Source organism: Myripristis murdjan, chromosome 14, assembly GCF_902150065.1.
Source record: "Myripristis murdjan chromosome 14, fMyrMur1.1, whole genome shotgun sequence".
NCBI classification, from domain to species: domain Eukaryota; kingdom Metazoa; phylum Chordata; class Actinopteri; order Holocentriformes; family Holocentridae; genus Myripristis; species Myripristis murdjan.
The window spans coordinates 22,741,456-22,761,848 of NC_043993.1; the positions used below are offsets into that span (position 1 = coordinate 22,741,456).

The 20,393-nt window shown below is 40.0% G+C and overlaps 1 protein-coding gene across 2 annotated transcripts in view; it reads left to right on the forward strand.

Annotated features, from left to right (window-relative positions):
• The window catches only part of nectin3b (nectin cell adhesion molecule 3b), a 39,581-nt gene that overhangs the window by 5,090 nt on the left and 14,098 nt on the right, over nt 1-20,393 (forward strand). For both annotated transcript variants that reach the window (XM_030069660.1, XM_030069659.1), the window contains exons 2-5: nt 5,333-5,680; nt 9,534-9,833; nt 13,001-13,118; nt 15,761-15,912. In XM_030069660.1, coding sequence (XP_029925520.1) covers nt 5,333-5,680; nt 9,534-9,833; nt 13,001-13,118; nt 15,761-15,912 — 918 coding nt within the window. The remainder of the gene's footprint in view (nt 1-5,332; nt 5,681-9,533; nt 9,834-13,000; nt 13,119-15,760; nt 15,913-20,393) is intronic.

The window sequence follows — 20,393 nt, forward strand, 5'->3', positions numbered from 1 at the left end:
TATTATATATTGTTTGAACTGAACAAAGTATTCAGCTCCTCCACTTGGGCAAAAGGCACAGTGTGATACCAGTGTGAGCGTTTGTTTGTTCAGTGGGTTTGCCATTTACTTGATTAATTAAACAGTGGCCGCCAGTTGAATGACATGCTAGAAACACCCCCCCCCCAATACAACAAGCATGTACCAAATTAATTAAGGAGTCAAGCCAGTTACAATTTTGCACCATTAAAGCACATAGAGGGGCCTTCTATGGGGCCAGATGAGGACACCGAACCGCCCACACACTCCACTCGCCACCTCACACACCACCTTGTCCCACCCACCCCAGTATGCCCCGCCTACTCCACTCCACCCAGCCTCACCATGTATGTTCTGATTTCCACTTTTAACAAGACACACGCAGCCCTCTGGCAAGACACACACACACACACACACACACACACACACACACACATTAATACTCTTGCTGCCATGTGAGCAGTGCGTCTGAAGGTAATATTGACTAAGGCAGAATGAGCAGCAGAGTGTCCTCAGGGAGCAATGTGTCCTTGATGCCAGGACATCTATAATCTTTTTTCTACTGTGTGTGTAAGTGTGTTCATACACGTATGTGTGGGTTTGCGCGGGTGAGTGACTGAGAGACATTGTGTTGTATTGCATCTGCAAACCACACTGAAAAAGTGTCTACTGCAGCTTCTTTGATAACAGTTGCAAAGAATTTAATGCCACTGTGATTTCTTTTTACATGTATTATTTTGCTGCCAGTAAAAGTACAAGAAATAACACCAAAGAACAGGAAAAAAATGCTTATTGTCATGTTAAGAATAGCTACATATAGGACTGGATCAGTTTTGCCCTTATGCTCTGCTTTTTAGTGTGTGTGTGTGTGTGTGTGTGTGTGTGTGTGTGTGTGTGTTCGAGGAAACCAGGACAGGCTTATGTAAGGTCGTCTTCACCAATAAAAATTTAATAAAGTTGCTATACCTCTCCTATTACATATTTAGTGCAGCAAAAAATGCTTCCTTTCCTTCAGCATGCTGTTATACTTAACATCTAGTTTAATCATTGTCCCCAGAACGCTAAGCAGGTTTTTCAGCCTGCTAAGTCTCCAATCAAGACTTGTGAAATCTCTTGCTATCCCAGTGTTTCTACTTTATTTGTGGGCTCCTGCTGTGTGATTTCTACCAAAGTGCCTGTTCTGTACAGTGCCATGGCCCATTTATGGTGATGACACATCGACGCAATCAAGTAGCAGTTTATTTGATCTCGACTCTCTTGCTCCTTAGCTGACCGCCTGCTTTAATCTCCTCTGCAGAGAGCATGGCAATGTTAGGCTGGATTGCTGGTTAGCATTACCATCTCAACCCTCAGCAAATATAGCTCAGGGCAACCTCACTCTCCTTGGACTGTTGTCGTAGAAGTCCTGAAATGTGTGTAGTCAGCTATTGAGCTGTTCTTAATTAGGGAAAGCCTTTTGGTAGTCATGTAACTACTTTTTAATTTGTTAAGCAGTACGAGTGGGGGCATGATTATCATCTTGTAATATGGGCACCTCTGGAGGGAGGAAAATGTGTATGCACTATAGGTGGACCTTGTCCTATGAAAAACCCTCCTATTCCTTGGCTATATGAAGGTAAAGTCAATGTCACATTGATTTATAGTGACCTACTTTGTACAGCATAAATTACAATATATAAGCAAAGTCTGCAAGTACTGTTTTGACTTTCCAATATGTCAGTTTTTTGAGACACGTTCCCACTTAGAGTTTCAGGGCAATTCAGTCACAAATACAGTTTTGATTTCTTGAACAGTGTGGAAATAAAGAAGAACTTCATTTCCCATCTTCGTTGCCTGATATCTGATGTAAATCTGGAAAACAACCTTCAAACCATTAGAAACCTGGATAGTAGATGAAGTTTTGGTTTGTCCCAGTGCTTATCAACAGAGAACCTCCAGGATGACTACTGAAGCTGCATCTGACAGTACACAAATTTGTGATCCCGTGTCCCCACTGCAGACAGTGGACAATCATACATTGATGTATTTATTTATGAATGTGAAGGACATAAATAAGATATGAATAAGGAAACAGGGAAGGGAACAGTGCAGTATATTTTGATTATAGGAGCATGTACTTCTTGGTTCAGTTGGTATCTGCTCGAGCACAGCTAGCAGCTGTATACCAGAAGTGGATTCCAGCAAAATGGATTTCCTCCCTATACACTCATGCAGAGCAATCAGACATAATGGCTTCCTAATGACTTGTAATGATATGGCTGCCCATGCCATAACAGATCTGCCACCATGGTCAGTTGGAAACAAACGTTGTTTGTGAATGCTTTTTTGGGTTCAACCCATATAATAAGATAAATATTGGACGTTTGGGCCCACATCACAATGGTTTTACTGATTAATGCTGATAATTAATTTTATGGTCATTTGCTCCTTTGTAGAACTCTAAAGAAACTCCATTCACTCCATTAGAGAAGGCTGCTACAAAGCTGCACTAGTTACTAGCTACTAGTTACAGTAGCTTGCTGTGTGTTATGGTGTTATAGTTCTAGTGTGTATGTGTTATAGTGTTATAGATAGACCTCACCAGTGTTTCAGTTGGTTCATCAGGGTGACACTTGGCATTCAAATATAATCTAATTCATATTCAGTGATGTGAGTTGATTTGGGTAACCAGGCGTTCCATTTTTCTTGGGAATGTCACGTATTTCACATAGTTATCCCGACCTGCTATGAAACATTTATGACTTGTCCTATGTTTTAAATGAGCTGATTGTAGTGTAGCAGAAATGGTAATGAGCTGCACAGTTTGAAATTTGGTTTTGGGGTTGCTGTTTGGATTTACTGTCTTTTCCAGATTAAAATTTTTGTCACAAAGTTACTTTTTGTGTAGTTGTACTGTGCTTTTATAGTGGGATTTTCATAGAGAGTGAATGCTAAAACAGTGAAGTTTTTTTTTTTTTTTTGCCATGGCATCAATAATTACTGCTGCTGACTAGCAGTTTTTTAGATTGTGACCTTAGCTCACTTGAGTAGGCCAGGCTGACCTTCTGACACTGATAATTCATTGGAAGAGGAGCTTCTTAGCTGATATATAGACTAGATATACATTTACATTTAAAAATATTCATTTTTTGTGCATTTGAGTGTGAATTTAAACTAATTATGTTTATCATTGTCCTTCAAGTATTTTTGGTGCTGAAACATAGCTAAGCTGCAAGCATTCTGACGCTGGTCATGGCTGATGGCATATTTCCTGCTGCTGGTAGTATGGTCGTATTAGAGGGTTGGAACAAAAGACCTGTGTGGTCACATGGGTTGGAGGACTTTTTGATTAATATCCAAATATCTGGCCAACACTAATATTTGTTTCATTTAAAGCCCCTGCAGAACCAAACAGAGCTCCTGTTTGCATTCTTTTGCATATTAGTAATATTAGTATTTTGCATATTAATATCAGTCATTTAATTAATATTCATTTTGGAAGATTAAACATGCAATACAAGTGGATTCACATGTCTCTGAGACAATAATTTTGGCTCTAACAATATAACGTTTTTGGGCACTATCACAATGCTCTCACTTTAGCCTTTTAATGCGGTGCTTCATTTTTGCAATAGGTCCTAGCTGGGTCGAGGGTTATAGACATGTCATTCCACAGTTTAATATTTGGGGACATGGCTTTTTGGTGGGAAACTGGGCCAGAGACAAAGCTGTTGTTGGCAAAACAACAATAGAATTTTTGGAACAAATTGCCAAGCAGAGCAGCAGGTTTTGATTTATGATGATGTCCACCCACTGGCAGCTTGTTGCAATTAGTGATGTGGTTGAAGGGTCTGGCAGTCTAGCGGTGTTATATTTTGTTTTTGCCTTTTATTAATCTGTAATTTAATTCCTCTGTTTTTTGTTTACCGGAATCTTAGTGATACTGTATGTTTCCTCTCATTTGTGTTTCATACTCGACTGTGCTCTCTTCTTTTCCTCCCTCTGAACCCTCTTTTCTTCTCTCACTGGTGATGTCATCCTGTTAGCATATCACTTCCCCTCTTTTTTTCTCTGGCTGTCTCAGTTTTTCCTCTTCATATTCCTTTGACTCGCCTCACTCTGAGCTCTCTGCCTTGGAGACGAACCACGTCAATGACTGGGGTGGGTGACAGAGCTTCATGGGTTAGCTGTATTTGGACAAAGGACTTTTTAAAGGCCTGGTTTTAATTCCTGAATTCAGGTCAAGAGTATGGATGCCATAGAAACATAACAAATTCACTGGAACACAAATTCATATGGTCAGCTGTGTATTATTGCTTAGAAACCCAGCAAATGCTGATGTGATATCATGCTTTTTTGATTCCAGTCTGATCAGCACAGATGTTGAATGATACTGAACTTGTACTGATATCAAATTGCACTACAAATGCCCTCAGTCACGAGTAGCATCATTCATTCTAGCCTATGTAAGACTGATAATTAGCCCGCCCTGATAATGCAGTCTGATATTGTGAAGTGGAGGCTGATGTCACCCGTTTCTAATTGAGTGGTATGTTTCTGTGCATTCCATTTCTTACTGGCAAAGCAAATTCTCCACCATAACTGTAATGCAGTAATTCTAAGGGTTTCAGTCCAAAATGCTCAGATAATTGCTTAAAAAAAATCATCCAAATAACTATTGTCTTGAAATGTATTTGTTTATTTTAATGAGGGGCTCAAGATAGATAGTAATTTTAATAAGTAAGTCAGTAGTCTCTAGTTTAATGTCAGTAGTGACTATCTCATTTTGGATTAAAAGTGTTCATGTATTCACCGCAAAACCTTGCACAGAAGATACTTTCAAAGCAAAACATGCAAATATGAATTTTGTTGTAAAAACGCACATATATTGCTGGTAACGGGCATCCTGTAGACCTTAGACCATCCTGTAGATGAATTACCATGCAAACGACAAGGTAATTCCTTCTTCTCTATGCATATTGTGGACTACATCATGTCCATGCTCATGGCATGCTCATACATCCTCTCTTGTTCATCTGTAAGAAACAAGGAAAAATGCTGTTTGGCTGAATCCACTCTACCAAACATAAATGTGCACCTGTGATGAGCGCAAAATAATAAGTATGACAGTGATAAATACTCATCCGCGGCTAGTGCCTTTAAAGCAGAGTGCATAATAGATTATGAAGATGTTGGAACATTTTTTTAAAGTCCTCGCTGTTTTGATTGATACCACATGATGGCTCAAAGCAGGCCTTGTTACCAATGTAGCCTGTGGCAAATGAACACAACTAAACCCAAATAAACTTTTTGCCTGTGTCTCTCTCTCTGGCAGGGGTGTGGGGCAGTCAGGTGGTGGTGCCCCAGAAGGTGAACGCTGTCCTGGGGAAGAATGTGACACTAGAGTGCAGGGTAGAGGTGGGTGCAAACCTAACTCTTACCCAGAGCTCCTGGGAGCACCGTCTGCCTTCCGGCTCCGTCACAGTAGCGGTCTACAACCCAGAGTTTGGCATCTCCATCCCTCCAGAGTTTCTCCATCGCTTGTATTTTCGTTCACCCTCCTCCCATGATGCCACCATCATATTAGAGGACGTGGGCTTTGCTGACGTTGGAGTCTACACCTGCAAGGTGGCCACATTTCCTCTGGGAAACACTCAGGCCTCCACCACTGTCAGTGTACTTGGTAAGTGTTTGTATTTACATGCATTTTGTCTGTAGCTTCATGCAAAGAGTTGGGTACCTTTCTAAGTAGTTCGTGTTTGCATGAATGATACTGAGCTGAAAAGATCAGCACAAAATTTTACTCTTATAAAAAGATCCAAGCAGATTTGGGTCAAAAAGTGCTTGGTTTGTTTAAGCCTACTTTGCTCCCAGATTGGTGAGGTTTGCCACATAGAATGCTACAAAACATGCTGTAAAGTTTAACCATCTGGTCACACTCCAAAACACAAAACAGTCAAATCAATCAGTGTTCATAAAGGGACTACATGTGTAGCGTAGCTGATGAAGACAGTGAGAAGCTACAGTGCACTGATTTTGAAAACAACAAAATATCAAGGTAGATTTTCCCGAAAAAAACATAAGTATCATGGTTTATTGTTTAGCTTCACTACTCTTACACTATGTCATATGGTTTGTCTGACTGCACGAGTTAGGTGATGATAATTATTTTTTTGTAGCGGCCTGTTGTTGTTTCTGCCCCTTTTGCTGACAGTTTGAACCCAACGGTGCCTGGACTCCGGTTTATGATGTGAACAACAGAAACAAATTAGAATATGGTTATGCCAGGCTAGAGCCTCCTCAGGCTTGTCGCTTTGAGTCTATTCTTGTCGTAGCCTTGGGGCCATTGAAGTGGACATGTACATCAAGTTGTTGTTCTCAGGGTCAATGTACTTCCTTTGTTACTTTCTGTTAAGGTTCTGCAAAGTGGTGTCTTCAATAGACTTGGTCAGATGAGTTTCATTTCCATGACGTGAAAAGATGCTGGTATTAAATGAATATAGCATTGGATTCATAGAGAAGACTGTGATGTAGTCTTTGCTTAATTGTGCAGCAGTGAAGTCCTACAGTGCATATAGACCTTTGTACATGAAAGCCAGATCTGTATATCATACCATGTTGCTGCCAGGTGTCATATCAGACACCAGGACATGGGCAATAATTCACTCCCACTCAAGCACTCCCCCAATCATTTTCTCTCTAAAGCCCCACCCAGTTTGAATCCTATGCCTATCTTCCAGCTGAAGTAGAAACTTCTCACATCACCTCAAATTTCCACTGAATATGCGGGTCCCTCATGATTCTCTCTAAATGAAATTAGTAAACTCACATTCATTATTGAGAATAGTCTTCAGATTAGGTTTTCAGTTTGTAACTCAGCAAACTTAAATAATATTTAGGTGAAGATGGTGAGGCAAGCAGTGCAGCCTTGTCCACTTATTGAAGGACTCACATGTCGGCTACTTACAGGGCCATAGATTCACTGTGGTGGAGGAAGGACTTTGGATGGCTGCTCAGTAAGCAATGCTCAAGACTCAGCACCAAATTAGATTTCGAGGCTGTGGTGCACAACTAGGAGATGGAAGCTGTTATTGCCTGCACATGAACAGTGGGAGTACTTCTTGTGGCAGTTGGGGGAGAAGAATAAGCAGAAAGGAAGAATAAGTAAAAAAAAAAAAAAAAAACATAGCAGAGTTTACTCAGTGCACAGGGTATTGTTTGAGGTAATGGAACAGATTTGCATTACTACTTTTGGTATCTGCCTTTTCAACCACATTACAAAAGACATCTCATTACTCATCTGACATTCAAAGACCAAACCTTTTCCGTATCCTTGAGGTTGTTTTAGGGACAATCTTTGGTTGTTGTCTTGCTACAATGTTTTTTTTTTTTTTTTTTACATTCTTGACTAAAAAATATGCATGACTAAAGACTTGGCTGGTAATAACATGGGAGTGGCTCCCTTTAGATTAGATTGCATTATAGTTGGCAGGTTTCAAAATATAAAGTAATTACTAATGCTGTTTGCTCTTCTGTGCTTAACAACTTACCTGACACTTTCTGAAATATCCTTGATGAATGAGTGAATAAACTCCTACCCATGTGGCAGCAAAATAGGTCAATGCAAGCCAACACACTACAAAAATCTCAATTTTAGTTATTTCAGTCTTAAGTCCCATCTTTTTTTTCTTAAAGGCCCCATGGCATGAAAAAAGCAATTTTAGTTGTTTTTGCGTGATAGGGACGGTCTTGGGGCCACATAAATACTGTCCCATGCATTAAACCTGTGATAAATGGAGAAGTACACACAGCCTGTTTTTTGAAACTCTCCCTGTAAAATGAGTGGATTGCACTTCCGTTACTTCATGATGTCATGAAAACGGTGACTCCGCCCACAGCCCGCCTCTGCTCCCCAGGCAACAAGCTCACACACAAATGTTCGTTACAACTAAAAACGCCAGACTTTGAACCATCGGTTTTTGCTAAATTTTCAAATAGGTAGAGTATTGAATACCTTTTACCAGACATTATTGTTATTTTGATTAGCGTTACTCCATACTGTGACATTTGCTTGTTAACGTCACAACATATTTAACAAACATAACTTACCATTCTGAAACATCCTGTAATTAACGGATTTGAGGTGGTTTGGTGTCTCCTGCCGTCTGGGGTTCAGGATCTGAGTCGGGCTCAAACATGTACAGTCGCACAACAGCACGCTCAGCAGTAGCCATGACAATCTTATAGATCTATATAAGATGATAATTCCTGTTTACCAGTTAGCACAGTTTAGCAGCGTAGGTTTCAGTTACTTGCCTGCAATTGGCCTGACCATATGTCACTCAGAAAACAGCCAATCAGTGGAGAGATGCTGATTATCTCTTCTGATTGGCTAAACAAACCGTGCTACCAGAGCTCCAGGAGAAAGGCAAGAGAGAGGAGCTGTAAAACTATATTTAGCGGTCCACAGGTACTCAAAACCACAAATACATCTTGCAGGGATATCCACAGTTAAAATAAAACCCTGGAAAAGTGGACAGCATGGGGCCTTTAAAGCAAAGTTTTTAAAAAAATCTTCCAGTAGGAAGAGATAATCCGTCTTGTTTGTAATGTGTATCAATTACCAGAAATGTATTGAACCAAGTGTCATTTTCTTGATACTAATACACTGATCTGCATTATTCTACCTTGTTTCAACATATTTATAGTTATTGCAAGAAAGGAAAAATCCTGAAATACGTGAAATCTCATCAGAGACAAGTAGCTTTATCTGCCTTTTGCACTTGATTTAAGTAAAAGAAAGATTTTTTTTGATTCAGTATGATACTGAATGGCTGTTAGGATGGATATTTTTTGCCATGTTTATTGACATTTATGTTACTGTTTTGCCCAGATCTGCAATCAATAAGTCATGAAAATATTGTGTGGAGAAGTTATTCTGTAATCATCTTTGGGACAAAAGAAAAGGGATAGAGGAATTAAGAGTAAGTGGAGGACGGACAATGGAAAAGATAGAAGGGAGAAATAGAGGAGTAGTGGAGTAGTAAACAGAATTGGGCTGTGTCATTTAAAAAAAAAAAAGCTATAATAATAATTTTGCTTTGAGGGAAGGGCACATAAACAGGGTGCTGTAGAGATAAAACAATACTGAGGATATGGGGTGATGTGTGTGTGTGTTGTGTTTTTTTTTTAGTTACTCTTTTGCAACACCACTCCGTTTTAAGGATTGTCTGTGTTGGCACACAAATGCTGTGTGCGCCCACACACAGACCATTTTCCCAGAAAGCATTAGAGGGATGGCCAGAGCTGCTATCGGTTGGTTGCACTGGGTTGCAGTGGAATGACGTCAGTGGAAAGATGCTGGTTAAAAGATGGGGGGAAAGAAAGCTATAATTGATGAAAAAGAAATGTAATGTGAACCTTTCACAGACCAGAGCCACCTCAGGAACTCAGGATAACCTCAGAGGAGTCCTGTAACTTTAACTAATGCTGCAACTCTTTCTCTCTCCCTGCCTTGCTTGCTCTCTGGATATAAGTGGAGCCCAAGGTGTATGTGTCTGCAGGTTCTGTTGCCCTGATCGACGGTGGCAATGAAACAGTAGTGGCCACCTGTATTGCCGAGCGGGCCCGGCCTCCAGCTGAGGTGTCCTGGGAGTCCAATCTTTTCGGTCAGTCAGAAGTGCAGCTGTTCGACGAGGCCAGTGGCACCATCAGCACGCATGTGCGCTACCTCTGGCAGCCCACCCGCCACGTCCAGGGCCACGCCCTCACCTGTGTGGTCCGACACCCTGCTCTGCCGACTGACTTCAGGATCCCCTACCAGCTCAATGTGCAGTGTGAGTGCCTGGCAAACACCCATGTAGGAAAACACTCCACATGAACTCCATCTTTGAAGTGCCAAATCAAAGGGTAGGGGGGAAATTTATTTGAAAACAGGCAGCAGCATTTTGATTAAGTTAAATATGCGACAAAATACCATGAAAAGAAGTACTGTGGTACTTCACAGATGCCAAGGCCAGGAGACAGCAAAAATGGTGTCATCATCAACATTTTAAATGAAAAATATAATGCAAAAATTATCAGTCCCACTAAAATCATGAATGGATGGGTTTAAAGTGCCATGGAGTCCAGGTTTAACTCGACAGTCCAATTGATTTGGTTAGGGGACGCTAAGAAATGGTCAACCAGCTGTCAGTTGAAATGGGCAAATATTTCTTTGCGTAACTCTGAAAATCAACGCTTTGTTTATACAGAAAATACATAGGGACATTTTGAAAAATTAGATGTCTCAGTTTTAATTAAAAAGCAGTCAGTTGATGGTACTAGATATTCCTAGTATTGAACTTTGACCTGTTAGGAAGACGTCAACAAGAATTTAACTTTGAAACCAAGTGAACAAGGACAACCCATGCAGAGCTCTTTTGATGAGATATTAATTAACATGGTTTTGAGAAAATCTGTCCTTGGTCATGTCCTTGATTTTCTTCTTTTCTGTATTTCTTAAGCTTTTCTGTGTCAGTAGATTTTTGTGTGTCCTTAAACTGTCAAAATTGAGGAGGCTTTGTATCAATGAGTCAGTGGTTACAACACATACCTGTACTTTATGGGGCAAAAATAAGACTTGAATAAGACCAGTTCCTATAGAACTGGTGAGAGAGGTCTACCTCCTTGTATGAAAAATCTGTTTTGTGTGACAGATTTAACTTTTATCTGACTTACTCTGTTATGACCAATGATAGTGACAAAATGTATTTTACAGCTGATTGATGTATTAGGCTTTGAACATAAAATTCCACACTTTTGCAAAAAAGCCAAATGTTTTCTTTATGTTCCATGAATAAATTGTGCATGGAACAGCATTTTACTGTAGGCAGTATGAGTAAATGTGTGTGAGGTAAGTGCAAATTCATAGAGGCTCTCTCTTAGTGTAGATCATGCTCTAAAAAAGCCATAGTAATGATGATCCAGCAATGAATAATAGTGGGCCATATACAGTTAGGTCCATAAGTATTTGGACTGTGATACAATATTAATAATTTTGCCCTTGTACACCACAGTGGATTTGAAATGGAGTAATCAGGACATGATTGAAGTGCAGACTTTCAGCTTTAATTTGAGGGGTTGAACAAAAATTTGGCATTAAGAGCTTAGGAATTACAACCAGTTTTATACATTGTCACCCCATTTTCAGAGGCTCAAAAGTAATTGGACACTTGACGAAAAAGCAGTTTCATGGCCAGGTGTGACCTTTTCCCTGGTTATTCCATGACAAATTAAGAAAATAAAAGGGCTGGAGTTGATACCAGATGTTTGCATTTTCATTTGGTAGCTGTTTATCAGAACCCTCAACATGCGAGACAGATAGCAAGAACTTCAGGAGAAGCCAAATCAACAGTTTGGTATAACCTGAAAAACAAGGAATGCACTGGTAAGCTCAGCAACACCAAAAGGCCTGGAAGACCACAGAAGACATCTAAAGTAGATGACTGAAGAATTCTTTCCCTGGTGAAGAAAAACCCATTCACGTCTAGGTAAGCCAGAAACACTCTGGAGGACGTAGGCATATCACTGTCCAAATCTACAGTCAAGAGACGTTTGTGAGAAAATAAATACAGAGCGTATACAGCAAGGTGAAAACCACTGGTGTCAGTCAAGAACAGGAAGGCCAGATTAAACTTTGCAAAAAACGCTAAAAAAAACCCTGCCTGATTCTGGAACAAAGTTTTTGGACAGATGAAACAAAGATTAACTTGGACCAGAATGATGGGAAGAGAAAAATGTGGAGAATGAAAGGAGAAGCTCACGACCCAAAGCAGAGCACATCATCTGTCCAGCATGGTGGAGGCAGTGTTATGGCATGAGCATGTATGGCTGCCAGTGGAACCGGGTCACTGGTGTTCATTGATGATGTGACTGCTGATGGAAGTAGCAGGATGAATTCTGATGTTTATAGGGCTATACTATCTGCTCAGATTCAGCCAAATGCCACAGAACTGATAGGACAGTGCTTCACAATGCAGATGGACAATGACTCAAAACATACTGCAAAAGCAACCCAAGAGTTACTGAGAGCAAAGAAGTGGAATATTCTTCAATGGCCAAGTCCGTATCCAGACCTCAACCCAACTGAGCATACTTTTCACTTGCTGGAGACCAAACTGAAGGCAGAAAGACCCACAAACAAGCAGTAACTGAAGGCAGCTGCAGTAAAGGCTTGGCAGAGCATCTCAAGGGAGAAAACTCAGAATTTGGTGACGTTGTCCATGGATTCCAGACTTCAGGCAGTCATATACTGCAAAGGCTTTTTCATTGAATATAATCATTTAATTACAGTTATGTATAGTTTGTCCAATTCCTTTTGAGCCTCTGAAAATGGGGTGACAATATATAAAACTGGCTGTAATTACTAAAAGGTTAATGCCATATTTTTGTTCAACCCCTTAAATTAAAGCTGAAAGTCTGCACTTCAATCATGTCCCGATTACTCCATTTCAAATCCACTGTGGTGGTGTACAAGGGCAAAATTATTAATATTGTATGACTGTCCAAATACTTATGGACCTAACTGTAGGCTTGGAACTGTGTTGTACACAGCAGTCATGATGATTTGGATCTATGTATACTGTAGGATTTTCTGTCTGTTTTTTTGTAGTTTCCCATGCATGTACTGCACATTTGGTAGACCCAAGCCTGCTCATCTTGCCACTAGGCTGTGCCCACAGATTCCAGATAATGCTACATACAACTTAGGCAATCAGTCAAATTGCATGTTTTTTGCAGATGTGAATTACATTGTGTTTGACAGGGGAAATTTGACACTGTATCAAAGCAGAAACGTTTTTAAAATAGGAAAATGGGCCTTAGTGTACCAAGTAATGACCGTGGCAGATTGTTGTGGTCAAATACATTAAGCAGAAACACTATTGTCAGTGTTATTTAACACTATTTTCTGTTTCTTGCCCTTATTGAGATCTCAGTAATTTTCACCTTCTTGTCTGTGCAGTCGCCCCTGATATCTCAGTTGTGGGGTACGATGGAGATTGGTATGTGGGCCGGGAGAACGTTCAGATGACCTGCAAAGCCAACGCAAACCCACCAGCCCATCACTTCAGATGGATCAGGTGCGTGTGTGTGACAGAGAGATATTATACTTGTGTCTTCTGAGGGCCAAGCATGCCAACAAATCACTAATAACAATATAAAATAAAAATTTAGATTAGTATAATACACTAAAATGTCTTTTTTTCCAAAGCTCTACTCCAAAATAGTACAAGTTGTAGCTTGAGAAGAGTCAGCTCAATATATCTAAACCAAAAACAGTTGGTGTTTTGTGTTGTTAGCTAGCTAACCACCACTAACATTAACTATTAGCCATGAGCAGGTTTAGTTTTAAATAATCCTGATATGTTTTGAAAACATGATCAAGAACTTTGGTATGTTCATTTTCAGCAAACCAGGTTGTATTTTGCTGAGTCTCAAAATTCACTAAAAGGCATACTTTCTGTGCTGCACACTGACTGTAAAACTTTCTTCAATAGCCTCAGTGTGTCTTTGCTTCAACAATGAAGAGCACCCAGTGCTATTAGAGACAAGTATTTGTTTCATTAGGTATGCATTTTTTTGTTAGTGATGTTCTGTATCCATCAAGAAATGTCTATGTTTTCTATCTTCTGACTCTTGCTCTACATATCTGATCACTTGTAGCATACATTTCACATTAAAGTAAGTTTCCTGTTGCCATGCTGCTGGCTTTTCTGTCGAATTTGCAAGCCTGAAGCATAAGTTTTCTCCCTATCAATCATGTATTTTACTTGCATCAACTAGGCTGCTGGGTGTGAATACATGGTCTATTTTTCTTTTACTCTGAGGCCCAGGCTTTTCTTTCTCAAGCTGATCTTTAAGGAGCAGGCAGACGTTTTTTCCAGCTCAGTGACAAGTTCAGACTCACAGTAATTTACCAAATGATGATGCATTCCCTGGTGCATATGAAACACAGGCAATATGAGACTGTTTTTATTGTAAGTTGTTAAGATCTGTTAATTTTTATAGTTTAACATCAAATTCTCAGCAGGGCAAGTGGAGTATGCAGACTGTCATGTTTAAGTAATGTTGCCTCTGCTATTTGAAGTAAAGCTAAAAACAGCTAATTTATGTCCTGCATGTTTTACTGAATGGAATACAAGTTAGACTCTGAAGTCTCAACTGGATAGGCATGTGTCAACATCATGGCTGCATGTGACTGACTTGTGATTCCAGCTGAATGAAGAGCATGTTCAGTCAAAACTGGCACCTGTGCTTGTGCTCTTGTTTTTTCCCCTAAGTTTTAAAGTAAAATCTTAAGCATATGTGAGTAAATTGCTTGCACTGCATAGCCCTCATGTTACGTTTTCCTCATTTTAATTGTTAGGCTGGTTGGGGAAAGATCAAAGTTATATTGCACTTAGCCTCTTGCACAGGGATGGGCAGCTGTGAAGTGCCAGGAGTTTGCCTGTTTCTCTCCAACCAAGGAACATACTCAAGAAGGAAATACCATTACGTCACTGCGTTGCGCTGGAGCCCAAATTGGTGCCAAGTGTGGAAAAACTCAATGCATTGTGGTGGGTGGGTTTGCCACCCTATTGTTTGCCTTAGGCTTCCAATAAAGATAGTTTAACGGTTATTATTACCCCAGCCATGTGCTGGATTTTATGTGATTTGTTAATGTGGTATATTGTTTTTGTAATTTTTCCTTAGATTATGCAAATATTTGGACATAGTAGGGTTAGAGCTGAGCTTAATGCACCCGCTGGACAGAGTCCTAATGTAACAAGGACAGCTGATGTACACCATTTGTCCACATCATGTAAAGTGTGTTTTGCTATGCGATTAAATCTCTTTCATGTAAAACTTGAAAATGACATATAGGCAGTAGTCGAGTTGAAAAAAAAATTCAGGGGGGATGGTCAATTTTTTTCACTTGATGAAAAGTGGGGATGGCAGTTTTACAGGGGGGATGATTTTGACCATTTTTATTTCACGGGGGATGCCATCCTCCCTCATCCCCCCTCAACTCAAGTACTGCATATAGGTATAGGTGGTTTATAGTGGGCTTTTCCATGCCTCCATGCCTGTCCCTATTAGTGGTCCTAAAGTTTGACACAGTGTACATTTGGATTGCTGTTGCTATAACGCATTGTCCCTTCCTTCTTTTAGCCTATACATTTCTTGACAACAACCAAGCACTACAGCAGGTGATTTCACTGATTAGTTTTTCCTGTCTGGTTGAGGGTGACCTAATCAGTAAAACCAGTGCCTGTAGTCTTTAGTTGGAAGAAAAACCTCCACACTATCAGCTCTCCATGGCACATGGCTGCTCAGCCCTGCTCTTACATTTGCATATAAACAAAGTTAAGCCTCCAATTAGGCGAAGTCAGCTCTTGGCCAGTCGACGCACTGAAAAAGTTTGGATAAAGAGTTAGAAGAGAGCACTATGGGGCTCAGGGCTGAAGCACAGGCACACCCTTGCCTTTGAAAATCTGTTCTTGTTATCCTAGGCATGCCTGTTTCATTTTTAGGTCAGGAAAGTTTGGTTTTCAAATATCTTTTGCTGGTGCCAAATCTTGTCAAAGTCAAGATTAAATAGGGATTAAGTTCTGATAACCTGTGCAATAAATGGAATTCCAACCAAAAACTTAATAACAGGAAAAATAAAACATCTCCGGCACATGTGCATGCTGTTTTGTTGTGGGTGTGTCTAATTGTTTTTGTCTTGAATGTATCCCAGATTGGACAGCGAAATGCCAGAAGGGGTGGAAATAATCAACAACACGTTGCTCTTCCTGCGTCCCCTTCATCGGAATGACTCTGGCGTTTACAGGTGTGAGGTTGCCAATGACATCAACCTCCGCAGCAGAGACGTGCGCATCCTCATACAAGGTGAGCAGTGCACACACATCAGAGCGCAGCTGACCCCGCCTGCCTTGTCTTTCGTCAGGAAGTGCTGTGCATGCCTCCAGCACACACATCACTGAGGGTATCATTGTCTGTGACATTGTCCTTCAAGCAGAAATCCGAGGCAGTACTCCTCTTGCACATGCATCCTAACAGTCTGTCTTTCCATTCAGCTCAGGGTGTGTCTATGATTTTTAAGTGAAGTGAATGGCATGGTGTGTTGGCATCAGATTATTTCCGCCCCTTAGATTTAGTCTTAATTACAGGCTGATTAGCCTTGATTAACATTAGGTCTCCAGATGTTTAACAGGACTGTCCCGGGCCAGATGCATCTGCTAATGTTTAGGGCCTCTTCAGCCCACAACACGCTGCCTCCGCTCTCTGTCCTCTCTCAGCTTGGCATGTGTGTCTCTCTGCTGCGTATTATGAGCATGTCCCTGTGGTTTTGCTAAACCCTCCTTGCCTTTGGAAGCTCTCCCCCTGAATGAAGTTCTTGAGTGTGATGTGATTTCCCTCTATCTCTCTCTCGCTTCCTTTCTGTGTCTCTTTTATTTCTGCATGTGTCATGCAGCGAGAGGCAAAAGCCTGCAGTCTGACTGTGAGATGATGTCCCAGATTCATAAAACATTCACCAGTTCTTTTCAACTCCTATTTATTATTTATCATCCTTATTTCTTTTTCCTTTGAGAGGAACTGTACGGTTGTGCGCAAGCGTACACGTATCGGTGCCCCCCTGGGTGTGTGTTTCACCGTGGTTATGCTTGCATGTACGTCAGCGCGCTGCCTCTGCATGGAGTGGTACAATTCATATAGTTCAGCTACAGTCCTCAGGGTTCATGTTCCTCCTCCCTTGAATGTGAATCTTCACCTCACATGTGGCCTGGCACAAGGTTTAAAGTGGCACCAAACTTTTTAGATTTAGAACTCAATCCACCACTTTAGTGTCCTTCAGATTATAGCTGTTGGCTTTTCTCTGTTGTCTACATTGGGGTTAGTTTCCTATAGAAACTCCATCTCATGAAGGTATTTCAATAAGATGCATCCAATAAGATGCATCCACTTGTGCTGATCAGATAAAACTTCTGGTCAGTACCTCTTATTGTTTGTCTTATCCTACTTAAAAGCTAGATGGGTGGTGTTTTCTGCATTTCCCACAGGTTGGCAGTTAACTTGAGTAGTAGAGTCGGCGCTCATTTGTTAGTCTGGTAAAGTTTAATCAACCAGCACCTAAATTGATCCTGCAAAATTTGCATCTTATTATCGCAACTTTAGTAAAACAAACACAATGTATAGCTAATTTCCTCTTCAGCATAGTGTATATGCTGTGTTTATAAAACTTTTTATTTACATTATTTCTGTTGGTACAGACAGACAGCATCATTGGACTGTGAGTCAACAAAAAATGCCCAGGAAATTTGATTGCCAGCATTATATCACGCACAACTAAATGAATACAGAAAATCACGTGGACAGGTGTTACCCTACCACCCAAATATTAACATTGTACTGTAAATCCAGTTCAGAACTTCCATCATACAATAAACAATATTTTGTGTAAATCTACTTTTACAAATTTTCATCATTGGAGGCAGATCTTCAGTGTTGGAGGAGTGTGATCAGAGTTTTGGTTTGATTGGAGGGCAGCCAGTTGGGTGCTCATCTCATTTCAAAAAGAACACTTGTCTTGTCCTTGACATTCTGACAAAATCAAGCATGTTCTTTCTAAATTTAGAAAATGAAACTGTTAGCAGTCAATGTTATGAGCTCCCTCCGGACACCTTCAGTAATAAAGACAAGTAAACATGGTGAAAAATATGAGCAACTATTGCCTTTATGTCTACCACTTACTACTACTTTGTGGAGTAGGAGCATTTAGCAATGAAGGTCTTCCTAAAAAGGAATTTCCTTTATTACTTGAAAAAGCTACTAAAAAGAAAAATCTGGTTATCAACTAGCTGTATCAACCCAGGATTTTCCAGTCGAGCTCTGAGCACATCCACATAAAAGATGGAGGTTTTTTTTTTTTTTTAACAAATAGCCAATCACATGCAACATAAACAGATTAAGACCATCCTATTTAATATGGGATAAAATAACCTAACCCTAAACTATTGATCCCTGTTAGCAAATTGGGTCATTGCAGTGGCAAAGTGTCATAACTCAGCAAGAAGAGGAAATACAACAATGCACAATTGGAATAGAGCAAGAAGCAGCAACAGCAGTAGAAAACTAAAATTGTTCAAGTAATACACTATAAATAATTATGGATTAGATAAACATATGCCACTGAGTTTGTTTGTTGACACATTACGTAGACTTTAATGGTGGATATGGCAAAGAAGTTGATGACTAACATTCGTGTTCTTTAGAAATGAACAACTATTATAATGAATTAATATGAGCAATACACAAGCGCTGTAACAGTGCAACGTAACACTGTTGCTGCTGCCAAGGCTAGAGAGGATTACTGCAGGAAAATTACAGATAGTGTATTATGCAAGTCAATAGTCTTATCACTGCCTGTCATTAATGCCCAGTGGTTATACTGCTCACTGATACCATATTGTGTCATCACATGGAGGCATTGTAAAGATTTATTCACTCAGCTGGCTTAATGCTCCCCAGGGGTGTAGTATTTAGGTGAATCAGTCCCACAAAAGAATTTTGCCAAATTAAAATGCACTAGTAAATTTTAGTCATTATTGATGACTGGTCAAATAATGTATGCTACCTGCTGCTTTGTAGGGGCCTTATTTTATAAATGACCTAGAAACACCATAAATATTTCTTATGTCTCTGATATAATAAATCATCATGGAAAGCATAGACGTTACTGTCAGTTATTTCAGCTTATCTCCCTGTGCAGTTCTTTTATTACTTCTGTCATTCAGTGAAGCACAATATTTTGGTTCAGATGTGGCTTTGGCGATGGTATTTTTTATGGTGAATATTATTTGAAAACGTCCATGGGATCCTGTTGGAGTGATGATGCAAATTTTCCTGACAGATAATCGGTTAGGAAGCAGGATTTCTATGAGTTTTGATCTGATTGGCTGAAAATTACCTGCTCTCGAGTAGGTTAGCTGTCCCGCTCTAAAGCGAGCCATAGTTGTGAAAGCGAAAAGGCAAGTTTAATCCCAGAGTTAACTGTTTGCTGCTAATATTGAATTATTACAAATAAAGACACTGTTATATCTGGATATGTTAATATTTACCAGCTCCTTTGGAGCAGATTACTGAAGGGTCACCTGACTCTTTCAGAAGGTCTGAATTCTGACAAATTAGTCAGATTACAGTTACCTGGATAGGCATGTGCATGAGATGATTTAACTGAAAAAAATTCTATTATTTGATTATTTTTCTTCTAGAAAATCCCATTAGCTCTCTGGTGAACCTCCATGGTTGGACCTGCATCTGACTGCTTTTGCTTCATTTTGGTGTTTGGCTAATTGTTTGAGGAATGCTTATGGATTTTTTTTTTTAAACCTTTGTTTTGCCCAAGGAAGCAAAGAGCTGGCTCAGCACATACTGTATGCTCTCTTTCAGCAACAGCCTACTTCTCACACATACAGTTACACTCTTACACACTTGGGAGCTGCCCAGTACAACCGCAGCATACTACCACCGGCTACTGAACAGCTCCACTGCGGCAGTGCCTTACTCAAACACACCTTCAAAGTATCTGTCAAGGGAGCAGACCGTAATGTTTCACTTCTCCCTTGCAGATTTTCACAGTAGGGCCAAAGATTCAAACTTTCGGTCACAAACAGCGTCTCACCTTCAGATCAGCACCAATATTACTGTGTTACTCTGTGTAACACTGAGGGTTTTGTGCTGTGCTGACAACCTTTTTTGCAGTTTATATGATGTGTTGGGAATGAATTAGTTTGAAATTCACAGAAATCATGTCGTTTTATTCAAAGGCCTTTTTGAAAAAGCAACACAAAAAGATTTGCTTTAATGTACATAGCATTTGTCCTAACTTCATAGCAGACTCTTCCCACCTCTAGAAAGTACATACCTCTAGAAATCGCCCCTCTTCCTCATCAGGTCCCTTTTCTCCCTCCACATTTACATTAACAACAGGATGTCTACCTCTATTTGAAATGATACTCAATCTCACCTTTTTGCACTTGACAAGTTAATGGCTGGTACTGAAACACTGATCATTAACAGATGTCCTATTCAATATTACAGATGCTTCGAGATTTAGCATAATGGCAACTGCTATAGTAATAATAATTACACATTATGAAAAGTTGGTATCACTTCAAATGCGGTGCTTCTGATGCAACACCAAAACTTAAATTGCCAAGCTTAAAAGAACAGTTTTGTTGCTGTGTTGACATTGCTACTGATCTTCCATCTTTACTCCCTTAACTAGTCACATCAATAATCCTTCACCCATGTTTTTCTATGTTTTTATTGCTTACATACAATATGCTTATTTCAACAGCCTTTGGTTT